Genomic DNA, 17401 nt, shown 5'->3' on the forward strand with positions numbered 1-17401 from the left:
CTGTGCTGGTGTTGACATATAACACATATGAAATCACTTTGTGGACCACCAAGGCTGGAGTGGGAATACTTGAATGGTATTTTTATTATAAGGTTATACCTCCGCCTCTTGCCCCCCATTAAATGGTTCCATATGCTTTTTGAACTCTTTGGTCAATTTTAAAAAGTTTTTCTGTTTCTTTCTCTGCTCTCAGCCTGTTGCAGAAACCTTTTTTTTTACCTCCTCATTTTACTACTTTGTTTTGTTGTTGGCTTTGAAACCAAATGATGAAGTTCAAGAAAGAATACTTAGTCACTGAATGACTACAGGAGATATTCCTCTGTCAGTCAGGCCGTGGACCTATAATATCCATTTCGAAGCTATACAGATGCAGGAGTCAGATATGAATTCCCATTTCCTTGGCTGAGTGACTTGCGTTGTTATTTATCTTCTCTAAGCCTCAGTTTCCTTATCTATAACTTGGGAAGAATATAGTAAGTACCTGGCTTGTGAAGGTGTTTACAAAATGAAGGAGATAAAGCATTTAACACAGAGTATGTGGTCATTTTAAGAAACATTAAATGTTCCATTCAGCACAAAAGAACTGAAGTTAAATGAAAAAACTGAGAAATGGCTCACATGGAGTAGGGAAGCCAATCCAGAATTTAAAAAGAAAAAAAATTGTTTCCGATTATATTGCAGTTCTGTAATTTGAAGTTAAGGGTATAGTCTACTCCCAATCACATATGCTAAAGGAAAGAAGGGGTATCATGAATAAAATATCAGCATACAGCATAGACAGGATTTCCTAGCCAGCAGTGACTCAGCACTGGAGGCACAGAAACCAAACAGCTGAGTAAAGACACTGAGGGGCAGGCAGTGTCCTGTGCTGCCTCGGGGAGGGTGAAAGGAGTGGTGAAAGGAGTGAAAGTAGGTGTTTGCCTCCATTTTTCAATGCCTGCTCTTCAACTCTTCCTCATAGCCCAGCTGTAACTCTTAACTCTACCATGATCAAAATGAGAAAAAAGAAAAAGGAAGAAACATAGTTTAGGTTAGTAAATTCAGAGGGTTTTGTTAAAAGCCTATGAAGTTCAAGTAAAAGCCATCCTAATGGGCTAAGACACCCCAGTTCTGAATAGTGACCCGTGTACTGGGTGCTCGGCAAGAACCCACTTATTCTATGGATTCTTTCTCTTTCTAAACAGGCTTCTCCTGGGCCGCAGAAAGGCTGGCGAGTGCTATTATTAGAACATTTTCCAGAAGCACCGTTCCTGCTTGCCTCTCTCATTCTGTGTGCCCCTCTGCTACCTGCCCTAGCACGATGCTCTCCTTGAGCAAGTACAGTGAGGAGTCAGAAACCCAGAGCAGAGTTCTTGGTGACACAGCAGGCAGGGAGAAAGGAGGAAGGGTCGGACAGTTTGGATAGGGGAAGTGGCCACCGGTAAGAAGAGCAGAAGGGGTGCTGAGAGTGCAGGATCTCTGAACAGGGAAAATCAAGGTTGGACCAGAAAATGGAAGTGATTCAGCATCAACACTGTAAGTGTGCTGAGAATCAGACCAGCCTTTCTTGGGCCGCAGAGTATGGTCTCCACCCACAGAAGTCTGGTGATGGGAGGGCCCACACACCTGAGGGACAGTTGGTATGACTGCCTGCAAACCTTTCGGTGTAGTTCTTGGGGTGTGCCAGCTTGGACTCTGAAGCTATCCAGGAGGGACTGCCTACTGGGGACCCATTGCATTCACAAAACATCTGTGGCTTCAGTGACACCTAAAATATTTTAGTGTTAAGCAGAGTTTTGAAGAATTTCATATATTTTTTTGTTTTTGAGATAGAGTCTTACTCTGTCACCCTAATTAGAGTGCCAAGGTGTCATCCTAGCTCACAGCAGCTTCAAGCTCTTGGCCTTAAGTAATCCTCTTGCCTCAGTCTCCCGAGCAGCTAGGACTACAGGCATGTACCAACATGACTAGTTAGTGTTTTTATATTTTAAGTAGAGACCGGGTCTCACCCTTGCTCAGGCTGGTCTCAAACTCCTGAGCTCAAGCAATCCACCTGCCTCAGCCTCCCAGAGTGCTAGGACTACGGGTGTGAACCACCCTGCTCAGCCCACATTACTTTTCTTGCAACTTTATGAATGGGATAGATATTAATATCCCCAGAAGATGATATCTCCAATTAGAGATTTGTACTAACATCCTGAAGATTGTTCAAGTCAGTAACAGCTGTCAGCATGTTACTGGCCCGACCAGATTATTTCCTTTCCCCTGTAAACAATTCGTTGTTCTCTGGATTATGCTGCAGAATCTGATGCTGACATAACATATACAACACATATGACATATGTTCTTAAATGGCTTTGACAATTTCACAGCATTTATAGTTAAGTGCTCTCACATAAATTATGTTGTTTAATTCTTAGAGCGTCATAGAAAGTATTACAGGTCTGAAAAACGGAGGCTCTAGTTGGTTGTAGGGCTTTCCTAAAGTCATTCAGTCAGAAAGTGGTAAAACCAATGTGGTAATACCAACCAATATGCTTGTTCTTTTGTTCTCACTGGCTTGCTATATTTAACAGTCTAAGCTCCATATGAGGTTTATCACATTATTATCTTGATGTTACTATTATTGCTAACATTGTTACATATTATTATTCTACTTACATTGAATTCGCATAAGAAATAGTTGAGCTTCTCAAATAAAGAAGCCAAATTATCACATGTACTGAGGATACCTATGTGCTAAAGTCACCAATGAATGGGTTGTTGATAATATGATTCAGAAAAAAGCAAAATATCTATCTTTTGTTGGTAAAAACAAAAAACATAAGTATGAAATATTTGCACACATTTATTTTGTAGATGTGTTCAAAAATATTCTCTAGCCAATTCAGAAAAAAAGGAAAAGGAGAAAATCTAAAAGTCTTGCTGAGAAAAGAATCAAATTCTCCTGGAAAGCACGTTCATTTTGAACATTCATTTACTTAGTCAATAAACATTTGTTAAGAAACTACATATCCTCACCTGTATTCACTTGCAGTTTTTTTTTTTTTTAAAGTCCTAAGATTGGGCCTTCAAAGAAAGTTCCACTTGGATAGTCTCATCACATAAAATATATAAGATCTTATTAAATTTGAATTTCAGATGAGTAATGAATAGTGTTTTAGTATATGTATGTCACAAATATTGCATGGGACATAAGTACCCTAAAAATATACTTCTTGTTTATCTGAAATTCAAATGCAACTGGTCACCCTGTATTTTTGTTTGCTAAATTTGGCTACCCCATACCTGGAGGTAAAGAAATAGCCCAGATGCTATGCTGGTCATTCTCATTATTATGTGTGGTAGTTTGTTACACAGAGCAAGGTGAGAACAAACAGAACACAATATCTAAAAGATGTTTCTAGAACCTTGTAGAAAGTACTTAATATATGAACATGCAATGTATTTTTGTGCCATTTCTGTGACACTGTATCATAAAATAAACAATGCTGTGGAAATAGGCCACTCATCCTTTTGGAAGTGGTTAGCCATCATTAGAGAAGTATTTGATTCATTCATTGATCAAGTATTCACTAAATGTTTATTATATATAAGGTTGGGTACATTATGCATCATATTGGGTACACTGAAGTATGAGATACACACACACAGTGCCAAAAAAATGTATATGCATTTTAAGAAAGGAAAAAAGCTGTATTAAAATTATAATAATGTATGCTGACACAAAAAATAAATACAAGCTACACTGAACACCTCTTTTTTTTTTTTTTTTTCTTTTTTTGAGACAGAGTCTTACTTTTTTGCCCTTGGTAGAGTGCTGTGGCATCACAGCTCAGAGCAACTTCCAACTCCTGGGCCTAGGTGATTCTCTTGCCTCAGCCTCCCTAGTAGCTGAGATGACAGGCCCCTGCCACAATGTCCGGCTATTTTTTTGTTGCAGTTTGGCTGGGTCCGGGTTCGAACCCGCCACCCTTGGTATATGGGGCCGGCGCCCTAACCACTGTGCCACGGGTGCCGCCTGAACACCGCTTTTAATTGTATAAGTCAAATGTGACTTGCGTATTACAAATTGAATAGAGATTTTTTCCTTTCTTAAATTGTGCATACATTTTTTTGGCACCCTCTGTATATGTGCATGTGTAAAGTATGATATATCTGTGTGTGTGTGTGTTTCTGCTCTCATGGCGTTTACATTCCACTGGGAAGGGGTGAAGACAACACACACTGATAATACAAGTCACTACTGCTAAGTGCCTGAAGTGGGTTACTTGCTAAGGTACCAATGGGGTTTCAAAGACTCCATTCACCTTTCATATGGAAGAGATTGGCTTCTGTAATATAATTTATCCACTGCAAAATCAAACTTTTACCCATAACTCTGACTTACTTTTCTAAATATACAGATTCTTCTTAGAGAAATTTTAAGAATCAAGTCATGTAACAAAAGCAACCTGTTGCCATCCTCCTCCTGCTCTCTAGGGGAGAGATGCTCCACTTCAGCATGAACCAGGGCTTGTTCCAACACAGATTGCTGGGGTCAGGTCCATTACCAGAGCTTCTGATTGGAGAGGTCAGAAGGGGGACAGAATCTGCATGCTGCTGGCTCTGAGTTATCCTTGCGTTTCCCCTGTTGCTTGTCCTCCATATCCACGTTGACACTAAGGCTTATCCCTCCTCTATTCCCTCTTTCCCTTTCCTTGCATTCCTTTATTTGACTTCTGTATTTTCTCTTGATGGAAGGAGGTAGAGACGAGCCCTGCTTTGTGAATGGCTTACATTATCTTTGTTTTTTCTCTAATTGTCTTGTTTTCAAACATGTCCTTAATTCTTGGTTTCCTTTCTCAACTTTTATGAAGCTGTAGTAGGTGAATGTGAAAAACCCCTAAAGGTAAGGAAGTCCTACTGTGGTTTGTTTGGCAGTGGATAGAGATTGGCTAGGTGAAGGATTTTCTTTCATGGAACTTACTATCAAATAAAAAAAAATGTTCTTGTTATGAAGGAAGTTCAAAAGGAACCCAAGGAGTATCACATGGTTTCAGCATTTGAATTCCGTGGAAGGATAAACATCAAAAGTGTATTACTTAGAGAGACAGAGCAAATAAAATAATGATGATGAATTTTTTTTAAAATTAAGTAATAGTTCATCTTTTATGAAAAGCTCTCATATGCATCATGCCTTTATAGCTACTCAAAAGGCAGGAAAATTATTATTTGTATTTTAAACAAATAAACAAAAAAAAAACTAGGGTTATAAAATCAAGTGACTTGTTTAAGGCCACACAGCCATTTAAAGGAAACAAAAATGGACCAAAGCCATTTAATTCTAGTATGATATTTTACTTAGGCCCCTACTCTAAATTTCAGTCTTTTTTTTTTTTTTTTGTAGAGACAGAGTCTCACTTTATGGCCCTCGGTAGAGTGCTGTGGCCTCACACAGCTCACAGCAACCTCCAACTCCTGGGCTTAAGTGATTCTCTTGCCTCAGCCTCCCGAGTAGCTGGGACTACAGGCGCCCGCCACAACGCCCAGCTATTTTTTGGTTGCAGTTTGGCCGGGGCCGGGTTTGAACCCGCCACCCTCGGTATATGGGGCCGGCGCCTTACCGACTGAGCCACAGGCACAGTCTTAATAATCATTATAAAACATGCTTTACATTACCACTAGGGTCTCCTTGGTTCTCTGAGGTAGAACTTAGCTTCAAAGTCAGTATGATCGACTATGTTTTTGTCTCAATCACTTTATCTTATGAATGTATGGATCATTAACATAGAACTATACGGAATTTTAATTGGAATCAGACCTGAGGGTTGAAATCTGATTGTTGAATGCAAGTACCATCTGCATTAAACCTTGGTATTACTGACATGCAAAGCCAGTTCCTACCCCAGTCTACTGGTTTGCAGAGTAGCCATGATAGAGAGAACCAACATATCTTTCCTTTTAGTTCTGTCAAGATATTCTTTCTTTGTAGAACTCTTTTTGGTTAGACTATAGGTAAGAACACTGAGTCCACCTCTATTCTTCCAAGTATCTCGAGTACTTTCTAGAATATTTTTATGCTAATATTTTGACTTTTTGCTCTGGATTTTGATCACCTCCACTAAGGTTCTGTTAAGTTGTAAAACCCTATTTTTTGAAGTTTTCTCAAGAAACTGGGAAGAATTTTGGAAATGTGAGCTATGGTGAATTCAGGTCTGGAATTACTTCCACATGTTCAAGCTGTCTTGTGTTTTAAAAATCTAGACTAATAGTTCTTAAACTTTGTTAGATTAGGGGTTCATTCAGTTAGACAAAAGTCATGAAAGACAGATAGGCTTACCAAACTGCCACTGCACAGTAATTTTGGAGTGAAAGAGAAGAGCACTGTTTTTTTTTTTTAAATAAAGTGCTCAATTTATATATGTGCATTAATTTTTTTCAGATATGGCTATATTATACACATCAAATAAAAACCTTCATAATTTACTGAGGATCTTCATAATGCATTTATTAGAGATCTGAAGATCCATTTGAGTATAACTCAGATTTATAAAATGACTTCACTTATAGCTTTTGCATCTATGATCTAAACCCATTGCTGATTTTCTTATGGGAAAACCTAGTTATTTGGGTTAACCAAAGAATCCTTTGCTGAATCCATTGAAGAAATGTATTTCCACATCAAAAAGATAATCTTGGTGGTATGCTGAAAATTTTATGTTACAAATTTAAAGCCTTATTTCATATGTGAATAGAATGTGTGAATTTCACATCTCCATATAAACATGGTGATTCACTACTGCATTTAAGAAGAAAATTGGGTAGTGGTAAATCACTACGTTTACTTGGGGTAAATGTGAACCCACTAAAAACTCAAGCTCAATGAAGGGAAATTTTTCCTGTGGTACTGGTGTTGCCATTATTAGAAGATACCAATACCACATGGGAGAGATGCATACAGGGGGGAAAGTACATTTGTGTATCCAAGACCAGCAGAGTCAACTTTGATAGAGGAGACAGTTTTCTCCTGAACCGTAATTTGATGGCTTAAAAATCAGCTATTCAGAGGAAGAAAGGCCATAAATTATGCAAGAACACTCTGTAAATCATAAGTTGTTACACAAATAAAAACATTACAATTTAATTCATTCTCTCTCCAATTTTCTTCCTAAATTCAGTAGTAAATCAGTGCTTATTTGGAGGTATGAAACTTGCAATCTTTAAGAACAACTGATTCTTATAAAGGTGTATATGTTAATTTACATAATGTCCTGACTTAAATTAAACTGAAAAGAAGGCAGATTTCTTCTTAAGATCTGTTCTATTTCAGTGTCACTTCCATATTGGGTACTTTGTCTCTTTGACTGTTGCTTTCCTTCCCCACTAGTCTCCAACTACTTACCTGTTTCATGTCTCTTAGATTTCTTCCAGCAGATCTGAGCAACAAGGTTTATTATGAGAAACTAATTCATTTTCATGAATCAGAATTCAAGTATGTAACTTTTCCCTGGCAAATTATGTGTCATTTAAAGGGGTATTCTGGAACCAGAGGTTTACCAGAAGATTGATTCTTGTAAGAATTTTAAATATGACAGTCATCATCATTGTGGAAGGTATTCTCAGATATGGGAGAATCTATGTGAAATCACAATCATCTAGGCGGTCACTTAGTGAGGAACCACTTCTATGGGATTTTGACACGTCTGTCCCATTACGGATCTAGGAAAGAGCACTGGCTGAGAGGTCAGGCGATCTTAGCTCTGGAGTTGCAGAATCCAGGTCTAAAACACCATCTTCCCCATCTTGATGACTGAATCCCCTCAGCAATATCCCTACAAAATGATCATCCATTCTCTCCTTCAATACCTCTAACTACAGGAATTCACTCCCTTTGGAGGCAATCTATCCCATTAGAGCAGCTCTGATTGTTCTCAGACTTGTTCTTTTATTAAATAGGAAGAATCTCCTGATAGCATTCAGTTATTGGTCTAGTTCTACCTTTTGGAGCCAAACAAAACACACTGAATGTCCCCTCCTCACAAACATCCTTTTTTTTTTTTTTTTTTTTTTTGGCCGGGGCTGGGCTTGAACCCGCCACCTCCGGCATATGGGACCGGCGCCCTACCCGTTGAGCCACAGACGCCGCCCCTCACAAACATCTTAACAATGCTAATGATAGGTGTCATTCATAGGGTGCTTATTATGGCTAAGATCTAGTCTAAAAAGTTCACGTGTATTAGTTAATTTAAGTCTTAAAACAGCACTACAAGGAAGGTCTATTCCTATCATTCTCATGTTATAGACAAGGAAACTACATATAGAACACTTCAGTGATTTTTCCAAGGTTACAAGGTTTGGTAGTGGCTAGGCCTGAATTCAAACCCAGGCAATATGGCTCTAGAACTGAAGCTCTTCAGGGCTACATTAAGGTGCTTCTGAAACTCAGATGCTCGGACGTGGCTTACATGATGCCTGGAGTCTTCCTTTCTACGGCCTGCAAATCTCTAGGACATCCTTTCTCCATAAGGGTTCCTATGGTTTTTGTCTTTCAGTGGTAGGGTGCTACTTTCCCAGGATGGGGACACAGCTGGGGCTTCTAGAAGAGGCTTGCAGTGGGGTCTCTTTTAAATCTGAAAAATGACTCCAGACCTTCCCTTCTGCCTGATCTACCTTCCCTTCTCACAGGCCCCTCAGCTCCCTGCTGCCAGGCCTCCAGGGGGCCTGCACTCACCTGTGTGTACGAACATGTGCTTGACGTAGTTCTGTTTGGCCGTGAAAGTCTTGTTGCAGAGAGTGCACTCATAAGGCTTTTTTTCGCCTTGCCCACTGGCTGTGCTGTGGCCTGCGGATGAGGCCAGGGGCTGTGGCGCTGGCAGCTGTGCAGTAAAGGTGGACAGGCCGGGCTGGGACACTGTCACAAACTGGGTCTGCTGGCCTGCCAGGGGCTGAGGCAGGCTGAAGAGGAAAGGCTTGGGACCACTGCCCGCGGGCTGGGTAGTGAAGAGGGCCGGCAGGTAGGTGTTGCCAGCGGTGCCAATGACCTGTGTGTTGCTGGTCAAGGTCAGAGGCATCCTCAGGTTGCTGGTGAGGGTTTCTGTCTGGCGAAGGTAGAGCTGGGTACTTGGCAATGGCTGCCCGATGGATGTGTTGACCGAAGGCTGCTGCAGGACGCTCTTGTCAGAGCTGTTGCTGACAGTGATGACCGTGCTGTCCATCTCTGCCTCGTTGCTTCTCTCTGGAGAGGAGGCACCTGTTTCCAGCTGATTCGGCTGCGGGGCACCCTCGGCAGGGGCTTCCGCGGCCTGCTCGGGTGGGGCGGGTTCCGCCTGGCCGTCCCGCGCCGCCGCAGCGCCAAACTGCTGCTCCACGGAGTCAGGCTCCGTGCCTATGGAGGAGCTGACGCCCGAGTCGAAGCTCTCACCTTTGGGCTCACTCTCCGTGCCCTCGGCCTGGTCGGTGTCTTCCGTGCACTCCTCGGATTCATTGCGCTCCAGAATCTGCACCCGCGGCTGACCGTAGTAGTCGTAGTCGTCCTCCACTTCCTGCTTGATGTGGATGTTGCCCACCAGGGTCTGGATGCGCACCGGCCGCGGCTGCTTGCGGCAGTGCGTGGTCTCCGGGGTGGTGGACAGGTAGCGCTCCATCTGCTGCGAGCGCTCGTGGATGCGCGTGATCCAGCTGGGGTCCTCCATGTGGTGGTCGCGGGGCAGGCCCAGCGCCGTCTCGTGGTGGCTGACCACCGCGCCGCTGTAGAAGGAGCGCTCGCCGCTGCCGTTCTGCATGGAGCACGCGTACAGGGCCGAGTAGATCCTGTCCACGCTGTGCTGCGGGTGGCTCTGCAGGTAGCCGGACTCCGTGTCGCTGCTCTGGCCCGACGTCCCCGACTCGGGGGTCCCCCGCGGCGTGTCCTGGCCGGAGTCCTGGATCCCCGGGAACACATCGCCCACGTTCTGCGACACGATTCGCGTGCACTCATCGATGACGGTTTTAATCTGCAGGATGCTGGCGGCTGTGAGGATCTGCAGGGCCTCGGACTGCGAGACGCGCAGCACGCCGCTGTACATGAAGTCAATGAGCTTTTGCACGGACTGCACTGACACCACCGACGGGATCTCGATGTCGCTGTAGCCGAGCAGCAGCTTGTCCTGGAAGAAGGGGCTGCCGGCGGCCAGCACGCAGCGGTGTGCGCGCAGCATGCTCCCGTGGATGCGCACCGTCACGTCACAGAAGTGGCCACGGTTGCGCTGCTCGTTGAGGGTTTCGAGCACGGAATTGCTGAAGTTGTGAAGGTTGATGCTGTGAATGCGCTCGGTCATCCCCTTGCAACTGATGTCACCTGCAGCACGTTAAGGCAGACACAAAATAGAACATGGGTCAGTTCCAGCTGCCTGGGACTCTTAACACCTGGGTCTCACTCAGGTGGGCAATTCTCAGGGTTCCTAGAAGCACCTTCCTCGCAGACACAAGCAGAGACGGACGGACTGCTGCATACAGGCCGTGACGATGGCCTCCAGGAATAAGGCCTTGAATTCTGCCCCAATTCCAGCTTTAGCGCCCCAGCTATTTGGGGTACTGAATCCATATTAATTTCCCAGAGCTTTGGCTGAGGTTGTCAATTGAAGTAGAATGGCACAATAACCAGAGGTTCAATTTGCCTGCTATTCCCACAGTTTCAACAGAGAATAACTGAAAGGCAAGTGAAAACTTGTTCTCCTGAAACATCTACCTCCACTTCAGACAGGTCTAACAGAACTGCCATGGAGGAGAATTCTTTCTGGTTCTGACACCTCTGGTTCCTGTAAGCTTACATTGCTCCCAATTTATTGAATGTACTTATTTTATTCATAGACAGTGACAATATTCACAGTTAACAAATCCCTTCCTATTAATTTATATGGCACATCACCAAAACCCATCCCAAGTACGCAAAAATTCTTGGAAAATTCAACCCACACTACATTTACCAAAGAGCAGCCACCATGTTTTCCAGATGATGGATATTTTCCAGATGCTTTCTGTACCTATTCATTTTTCTCATTATCTCATCTCTGGCAACTTGTTTGAACACTTTCTAGGGTGGTTGTATGTGATACTGGTGGTTTTCTGAGGCTTAATGAAGGAGGAATGTTAAAAAGGTCAGAAATGACGGTTCTGACCTGGAAGACCAGAGCACACCGACAGGTGATCGTATCTATCCTCAAAATGAGCACTTTAGAATGAAAGGGAGCAATTTCAATAATTAGGCCAGGGCAGTGGGAGTAAACCAGAAGTGGCATCTACGGTCATCTAGGTAACAGGGTGGTCTGTGTACTTGCAGGAAGAAGTATTAAACAGCTCCCAGGAGGAAAGCAATGATCAGCTATGTGGAGAGTATGAAGAGCCCGACCCGTTGCTATCCCTGCACCTCAGGCTATCCAGACAAGAGATCATGTTGGTGACAGTTGGATTTAGACCAAGAAAGACAACACAAGGCCATAGCACTGGGTCTTAGGGCTTTCCTGCATTTTTAGCTCACGTCTCAGATGACTCTAGAGAATTCCTCTCCAGGTTATTCTTAATCAGATTCCCTGTTCTTGCCTACACAACTGACCGATCAGCTCAGGAGAGGCCAAGTAAGTGGGCTTTCAAAAACCAAGTGGCCTCAGTATTAACTGTTGGCCTGTGACCCAAATCCCTGCTCATGAGAAGCAACCCCAAGGGTAATGTCCTGCAGAGAAGAAGGCCTGCCTTCTCGGGTTCTTTCTACACTGCATTGGGACAGAGAGTTTGTGTAGGAAAGTCTGGGCTCAACTAGTTTTTCTACTTTGCTTCACTTCATCACCCCTAAACTGTCTGAGCTTAACTTAATAAAGGTCTTCAAGCTCTATGCTCAGTGAGGATACAATTTGCACTAATTTATGTAAGAGAATTCTTTCTTGTTCTGACCTCCATTAGGTCTGATGTACCTAAAGTATTGTATTAGGCTGTTGCTTCTACCTTTTTTTCTTATGTAAAACAAATTATCTTTGCCTGATTTAATAATCATCATGAATCCCCTCTAACTGTGCTAATGTGAAATATAGCCCCAGAAGACGGCACCAATAAAGCAGGAAAGGATTGTTCAGGAATTCAGCACACCAAATTCCAAGTTCTGGCTGAGTTCCCTGTGCATGTATATCATTATAATAATAACAAGAGCAAACTTTTTTTTTTTTTTTGAGCTTACTGTTAAACTACTTTATGTATATGATTTCATCAAATCTTCACAGCAATTGTAGGGACTGGGTAGTATTATATTGTTCTTGTTTTACAGATGAGAAAACAGGCCAGGGAAATTAAGAAACTTTTTTAAGACCATGTAGGCAATTGGTGGTACAGCAGGATTATGAACCCAGGCAGTCTGGCTCCAGGGTTCACCCTCTTACCTACTTCACTACATTCATGCTTTGGTCCTGAATGAGGTCTGGCCCTTAGGTGTTCATGGGTCTGCTGTAAAACTGTGTGTAAAGGCCTTCCCAGTATTCCCTCCAGCTACTCTTAAAACCATCTGTGATTTAGCATGACTTTCACCTTTCTAGGTCTTGAGCCTTCAAAATAGCCTCAGTGATCTAATTTAACATATTTTTTAGATGAAACAATGTAAGAAATAAGACAACTTATCTTGGCACTAAGATGTAGAATTTTTCTATATGTAGTTTGACTATCACTGAGGTCTCTTTCATTTAAGTAAAATTGGTTATGTCTGTGATAAAATAACCATCTCTGTGTAGGATGGATTTATTAAAACATTTTTTCTGCATCAGTGAAAAACACTCTTTAAACATACATTTGCTCATGGCACCAGTCACAACTATAACACTAAAGATGTCATGTATGACAGAGTTGTCTTCTTTCAGATAATTTTGAGAAGCAGCATTATCATCAGTATCATAATAATTAATATCCATGTAATGTTTTACAGAGTATAAAACTCTTTTACATGTAAAAACTCATATATTCCTTATGATAATCCTATATGTTTTCAAGATTTGATATAAGAGAAATGCAAGGCTCTCAAATTGTCTAAATGCCTTGCCCTGAGCTGCACACAGCTAACAAGTGTCAGGGCTGGGATTAGAACCTCTACCTTCTGATACTTTTTCCACTGCATAGTACTGGATGACTGAGGAATGAAATTCAAATTGCTAAAGATCTATGGTCACCCTAATTCTCAGTGGAAAAAACTAAAGACACTGAAAGTGATGATGGAATTTGCTTTAAAGATGAGAAATTGTCACACACAGGCACACATATGCAATTTCACAAGAAAATCCAAACTGCTTGTTTGACCAAACTGGACTGCAAGTTCAGTCTATCTAAACAATCACTTAGCTGGTTATCTCAGTTTGAATTATGACTAGTGTAGAATGTTGTCACCAACTTCATGGAGACAGATTTAAACCTGTACACATATACAACCTAATGTGACAAGCCTCGTGGGATTTTTATAGGCACAATTCTTAAGCATCTCCCTGAGTACAGTGGCCCCACACTGCAATGAGCAGTCATGAAGGGCTGACTCGTTTTTTGCTGATATGAGTAGATGTGAAGGGGGACCCTGCCCCTCCATTCAAGCCAGCCTCATTCGTCCAGCACAATGCTGAGGCAATTCCTTTCCCAGGCTTTTCTTTCTTTTTTTTTTTAATTTTTATTTTTAACACTAATACAGTGGGAAAAAGTTTCTGCCACAGCAAGGCAAAGTCCAGGCTTTTGTGAAAACGTCCTTTTCATCCAATGGGCATTAATGTATAGATTCCAATGGAATAAATCTGAAATACCCTACTGTAGAAGATTTGTTCCCCATTGAAAACAAATCTTGATTAGATGGTTATTCAGGGACTGTATAGGAAGGAATGGTGTGAAAATGCTAACTCCATTCTTTCTGAGATTGGCACTGAATAGGCATTTGGGCCATTCAAAAAAAAAAACAAACCCACAGAACTCCAACCTTCTTAACTCTACAAAAACCATACAACTTTACATAGATTATGTGTATTTGGGGATGCCCTCCCCCACCTGAAAAAAATCCACAGAGATACAAACATAGACCTGGTGGCAAAATGAAAAATGATTAAAAAATACTTCTTATATGTTTCAGAATAATAACCTACCTCCTTTTCATCAGAGTAAAAATATGGAGTTAGCGTGTGACGGCATTCACCAGAGACATGCAAGGAATTGTGCTGCTGAAAGGGATCATGTATTCTGAGTGACTGCGTCCTGTGAGTGAGCACAACACAGATGGAGCCGAAGCAGGTGGAGAGCTGAAGGGAAAATCTGCCTAGGGTGAAACAGGGGACAGAGGGCCTGACTCTGTTTTGTAGGAACCTGGCTCTGGTCTGTCCCTTAAGCTGCAGGGGTCCAGCGGTAGGACTTAGCATGAGAATAAAAAGCTGCCAGCACAGAAGAGAAAATGAGCAAGAAAGGAAACAGCAGGCAATGTGATCTCTTTTAATTAGGTGTGAAATCCAGTCCTTTCTCAATCAGGAGAGCAAAGAATATATAAAATGAGACTAGTATGAGGGTAAGGTGCAATTGGGGGTAGGAGGTGGTTGGAAATTTGAAGTCTCTGTGACTTGGGAGGAAACACCAGCTCTTAAATTAAAATCAGTATGAATTTTGGTCAAGTCAGTAAGTCTAAGTTAATGGCAGAGCTGCAAAGCCTTTGAGCTTTCACTTTGGTGTACTAGGTTTATAAGAGGGCATAAAACAGAACCGAGGGTAAGCAGGTCTCCATAGCCCAGCCTCACGCATCATACACTTTTCCATATTGTATCTTAGTACCTTTAGTGGGCTGAGATAGACCTTTCACATATTAGAAAATGAATGGTGATCTCAAACTATTACATATTGGTGGTGCTTGTCAAGTTGGTTACACCAGGAAAGAGCCAGTTGTCTGGATAAAGAAGGATGAATTTTGGTAACTCAGCTCCCTTACTTTTAAATCCCCTAGCAGGGTAAGACCTCAGTTATAACTACTTCGCCTTCTTGTAAATGCCAAGGGGTCTTGCTGAGACCTTGTGCTATAGGAGATATAGCTGTTTCTTGCTGATAGGCTCCATCTAGGGCAAATGGCCTTGTGTCTCCCTACCCTCTCTTTCACTTTCATTGGTGTCTTCGCAATACTTAAAGGGCGGCTGTGTGCATTGTGGAAATCGTATACACAAGTAGAAGGCAGCAGGCAGGATGAGACCTCTTTCTCCTACCTCAGCGCCACACTTTTAGGGTACACCAGCTGTCATTACTCTGCAGTGGGACCATGGGAGGGTCATCAGCCTATAGAGAAGAGCTGTACAGTTTTACTTACACGTTCTTGGGTGAAAAGGGGGACACTTTGGGCCATCTCCCAATGAGGATTCTCCTCTGTCTTCCAGATTGGCTAAGCCCAGGGTGGAGGAAACCATTAGGGATTTCAGCATGTTTTTTAGCCCTTGGTAATAGAATTATTCTCATAAAACATAAATTAATTGTTGAACTTTCAGAAATGTGACTTTCTTAGGAATGAACTATCTGTGAAAGTTGGTGGCTGTCTGAATGTGCTTTTGTAGCACTGCTTATTATTTTAGCAGGACAGAGATATTAAAATTACTAATTGGTTTAAGGTATTTACAACACCATTTTATTTATAATCTCAATACTGTACTTGGGTATGTCTTTAATATTACTTGAATTTTCATTCATTCATGGAATATTTCTAGAACATATTTAAGTATTTAAAGGTCCTTGATTTTGTGTTTGGGCTTTAACAGATATCTACAGTTTTCATGAATGAACATGCTTATATTTTCATATGAATAGGGTCAATGGCTTTCATTAGAATCTGAACTCTGTGTTTCTCTCAAATTAAAACCCATGGATTGAGATACAAGTACCCCTCCTTAAACTGCTCTTAACTACTTCCAATAATCAAAGTCTCTAAAGCTGATGTAACCTTCATGATTACAATCTGATGGATCCGGTCTATTGAGCTGATATTTCTTAACATATGTTGTGCTGATGGTATTTTTGTATAATAAAGCAACCTACCTTAGCCAAAATTGCAAGTTACTTTTTAGAAGAGAGTGATTAAAAAAAAAAAAAAAGGATTGAAAGGGAAGAGAGAAATGCATATAAGAAAGTACTGGTATTAGTTGAAATCTAGAGGATTATGACAGTTTGCAACTGTTGAAGCTAACTATTACACTGAAAAATTTGGTTTGAATAAGGTTTATATCAGAGTAGATCCCCTTTGATATTTAATAGAAATTCACAGTAGAATTAAGAAGCATCTTTTAACTTTTTTTACCATTTAAAAAAAATAGACACTGGAGACTTTACCTCTTTCATGTTTACATGGATGGAGCTGGAACATATTCTTCTTAGTAAAGTATCTCAAGAATGGAAGAAAAAGTATCCAATGTACTCAGCCCTACTATGAAACTAATTTATAGCTTTCATATGAAATCTATAACCCAGTTATAACCTAAGAATATGGGGAAGGGGGAGAGGGAGGGGAGGGGGGAGGCTGGCTGGAGGGAGGGTAATTGGTGGGACCACACCTACCATGCATCTTACAAGGGTACATGTGAAATTTACTAAGCGTAGAATATAAATGTCTTAACACAATAACTAAGAAAATGGCAGGAAGGCTATGAAAATATGTCAAATTGTATATAAAACCAGTGTATGGTGCCCTAAGATTGCATTAATGTACACAGCTAAGATTTAATAAAAAAATTAGATACTTCAATATAATTTGAATGAAAACTAAAACAAACTCAATACACACTTCTAATCCAGCCAACAAAATAGAGTTCACTGAAAAGCTCTGCAGCACTTCTGGGTAGGTAGACTGCCTTTCTCTCTTTCTTTTTCTTCATCCCTCCTTTTCTTTCTACTTTGCCACTAAGTTTTACTCAGCTTTGAGTATGGGGGAAAAGGGGCAAAATTGTGAATTAGGAAAACAGCTGCCCCATAATTATCAGAGCCCATCCCTGAATCTTGACTTATCCTCCACCTTGGACTTCCTTTTCCGCTCTTTACTCCACCCAAAAGTAAGAACTTTATACTTCATCTGAAGGCTGAGTAAAGATTTACATTAGTAGTGGGATTTTCAGGTCCAAGGGAGAAAGTAATTCTGGAAATCCTTTTTACGTGGCTTTAGAGGCTCTCAGCTTCCCTCAATCAGCCCAGGTTTTTCTTTTGGCTTGCTTGATTTTAAGTTATGTCTGCTATTATCCCTAAGAAAGGATGAGGGCATGCTTGACCATATGTCTAAAATTATAAATATAATCGACTTATGGACAAAGTTGTTCTTGGGGGTCACTTGAATTTTTACCTTCACTAATGAAACATTTACTGAGACTATTCCTATAAAATATCCTATATCCTTAGGACATAGATGATCTGAAATCTAAAAGAATGGAAATAATTCATCCTTTAG

The 17401-nt window shown here is 41.4% G+C and overlaps 1 protein-coding gene across 13 annotated transcripts in view; it reads right to left on the reverse strand.

The window, feature by feature from the left end:
* The window catches only part of ZBTB20 (zinc finger and BTB domain containing 20), an 838943-nt gene that overhangs the window by 25080 nt on the left and 796462 nt on the right, over window positions 1-17401 (reverse strand). For all 13 annotated transcript variants that reach the window (XM_053565344.1, XM_053565346.1, XM_053565343.1 and 10 more), the window contains one exon: window positions 8693-10297. In XM_053565344.1, coding sequence (XP_053421319.1) covers window positions 8693-10277 — 1585 coding nt within the window. In that variant the 5' untranslated portion in view covers window positions 10278-10297. The remainder of the gene's footprint in view (window positions 1-8692; window positions 10298-17401) is intronic.

The sequence above is a fragment of the Nycticebus coucang genome, chromosome 16 (genome assembly GCF_027406575.1).
Source record: "Nycticebus coucang isolate mNycCou1 chromosome 16, mNycCou1.pri, whole genome shotgun sequence".
Taxonomy (NCBI): domain Eukaryota; kingdom Metazoa; phylum Chordata; class Mammalia; order Primates; family Lorisidae; genus Nycticebus; species Nycticebus coucang.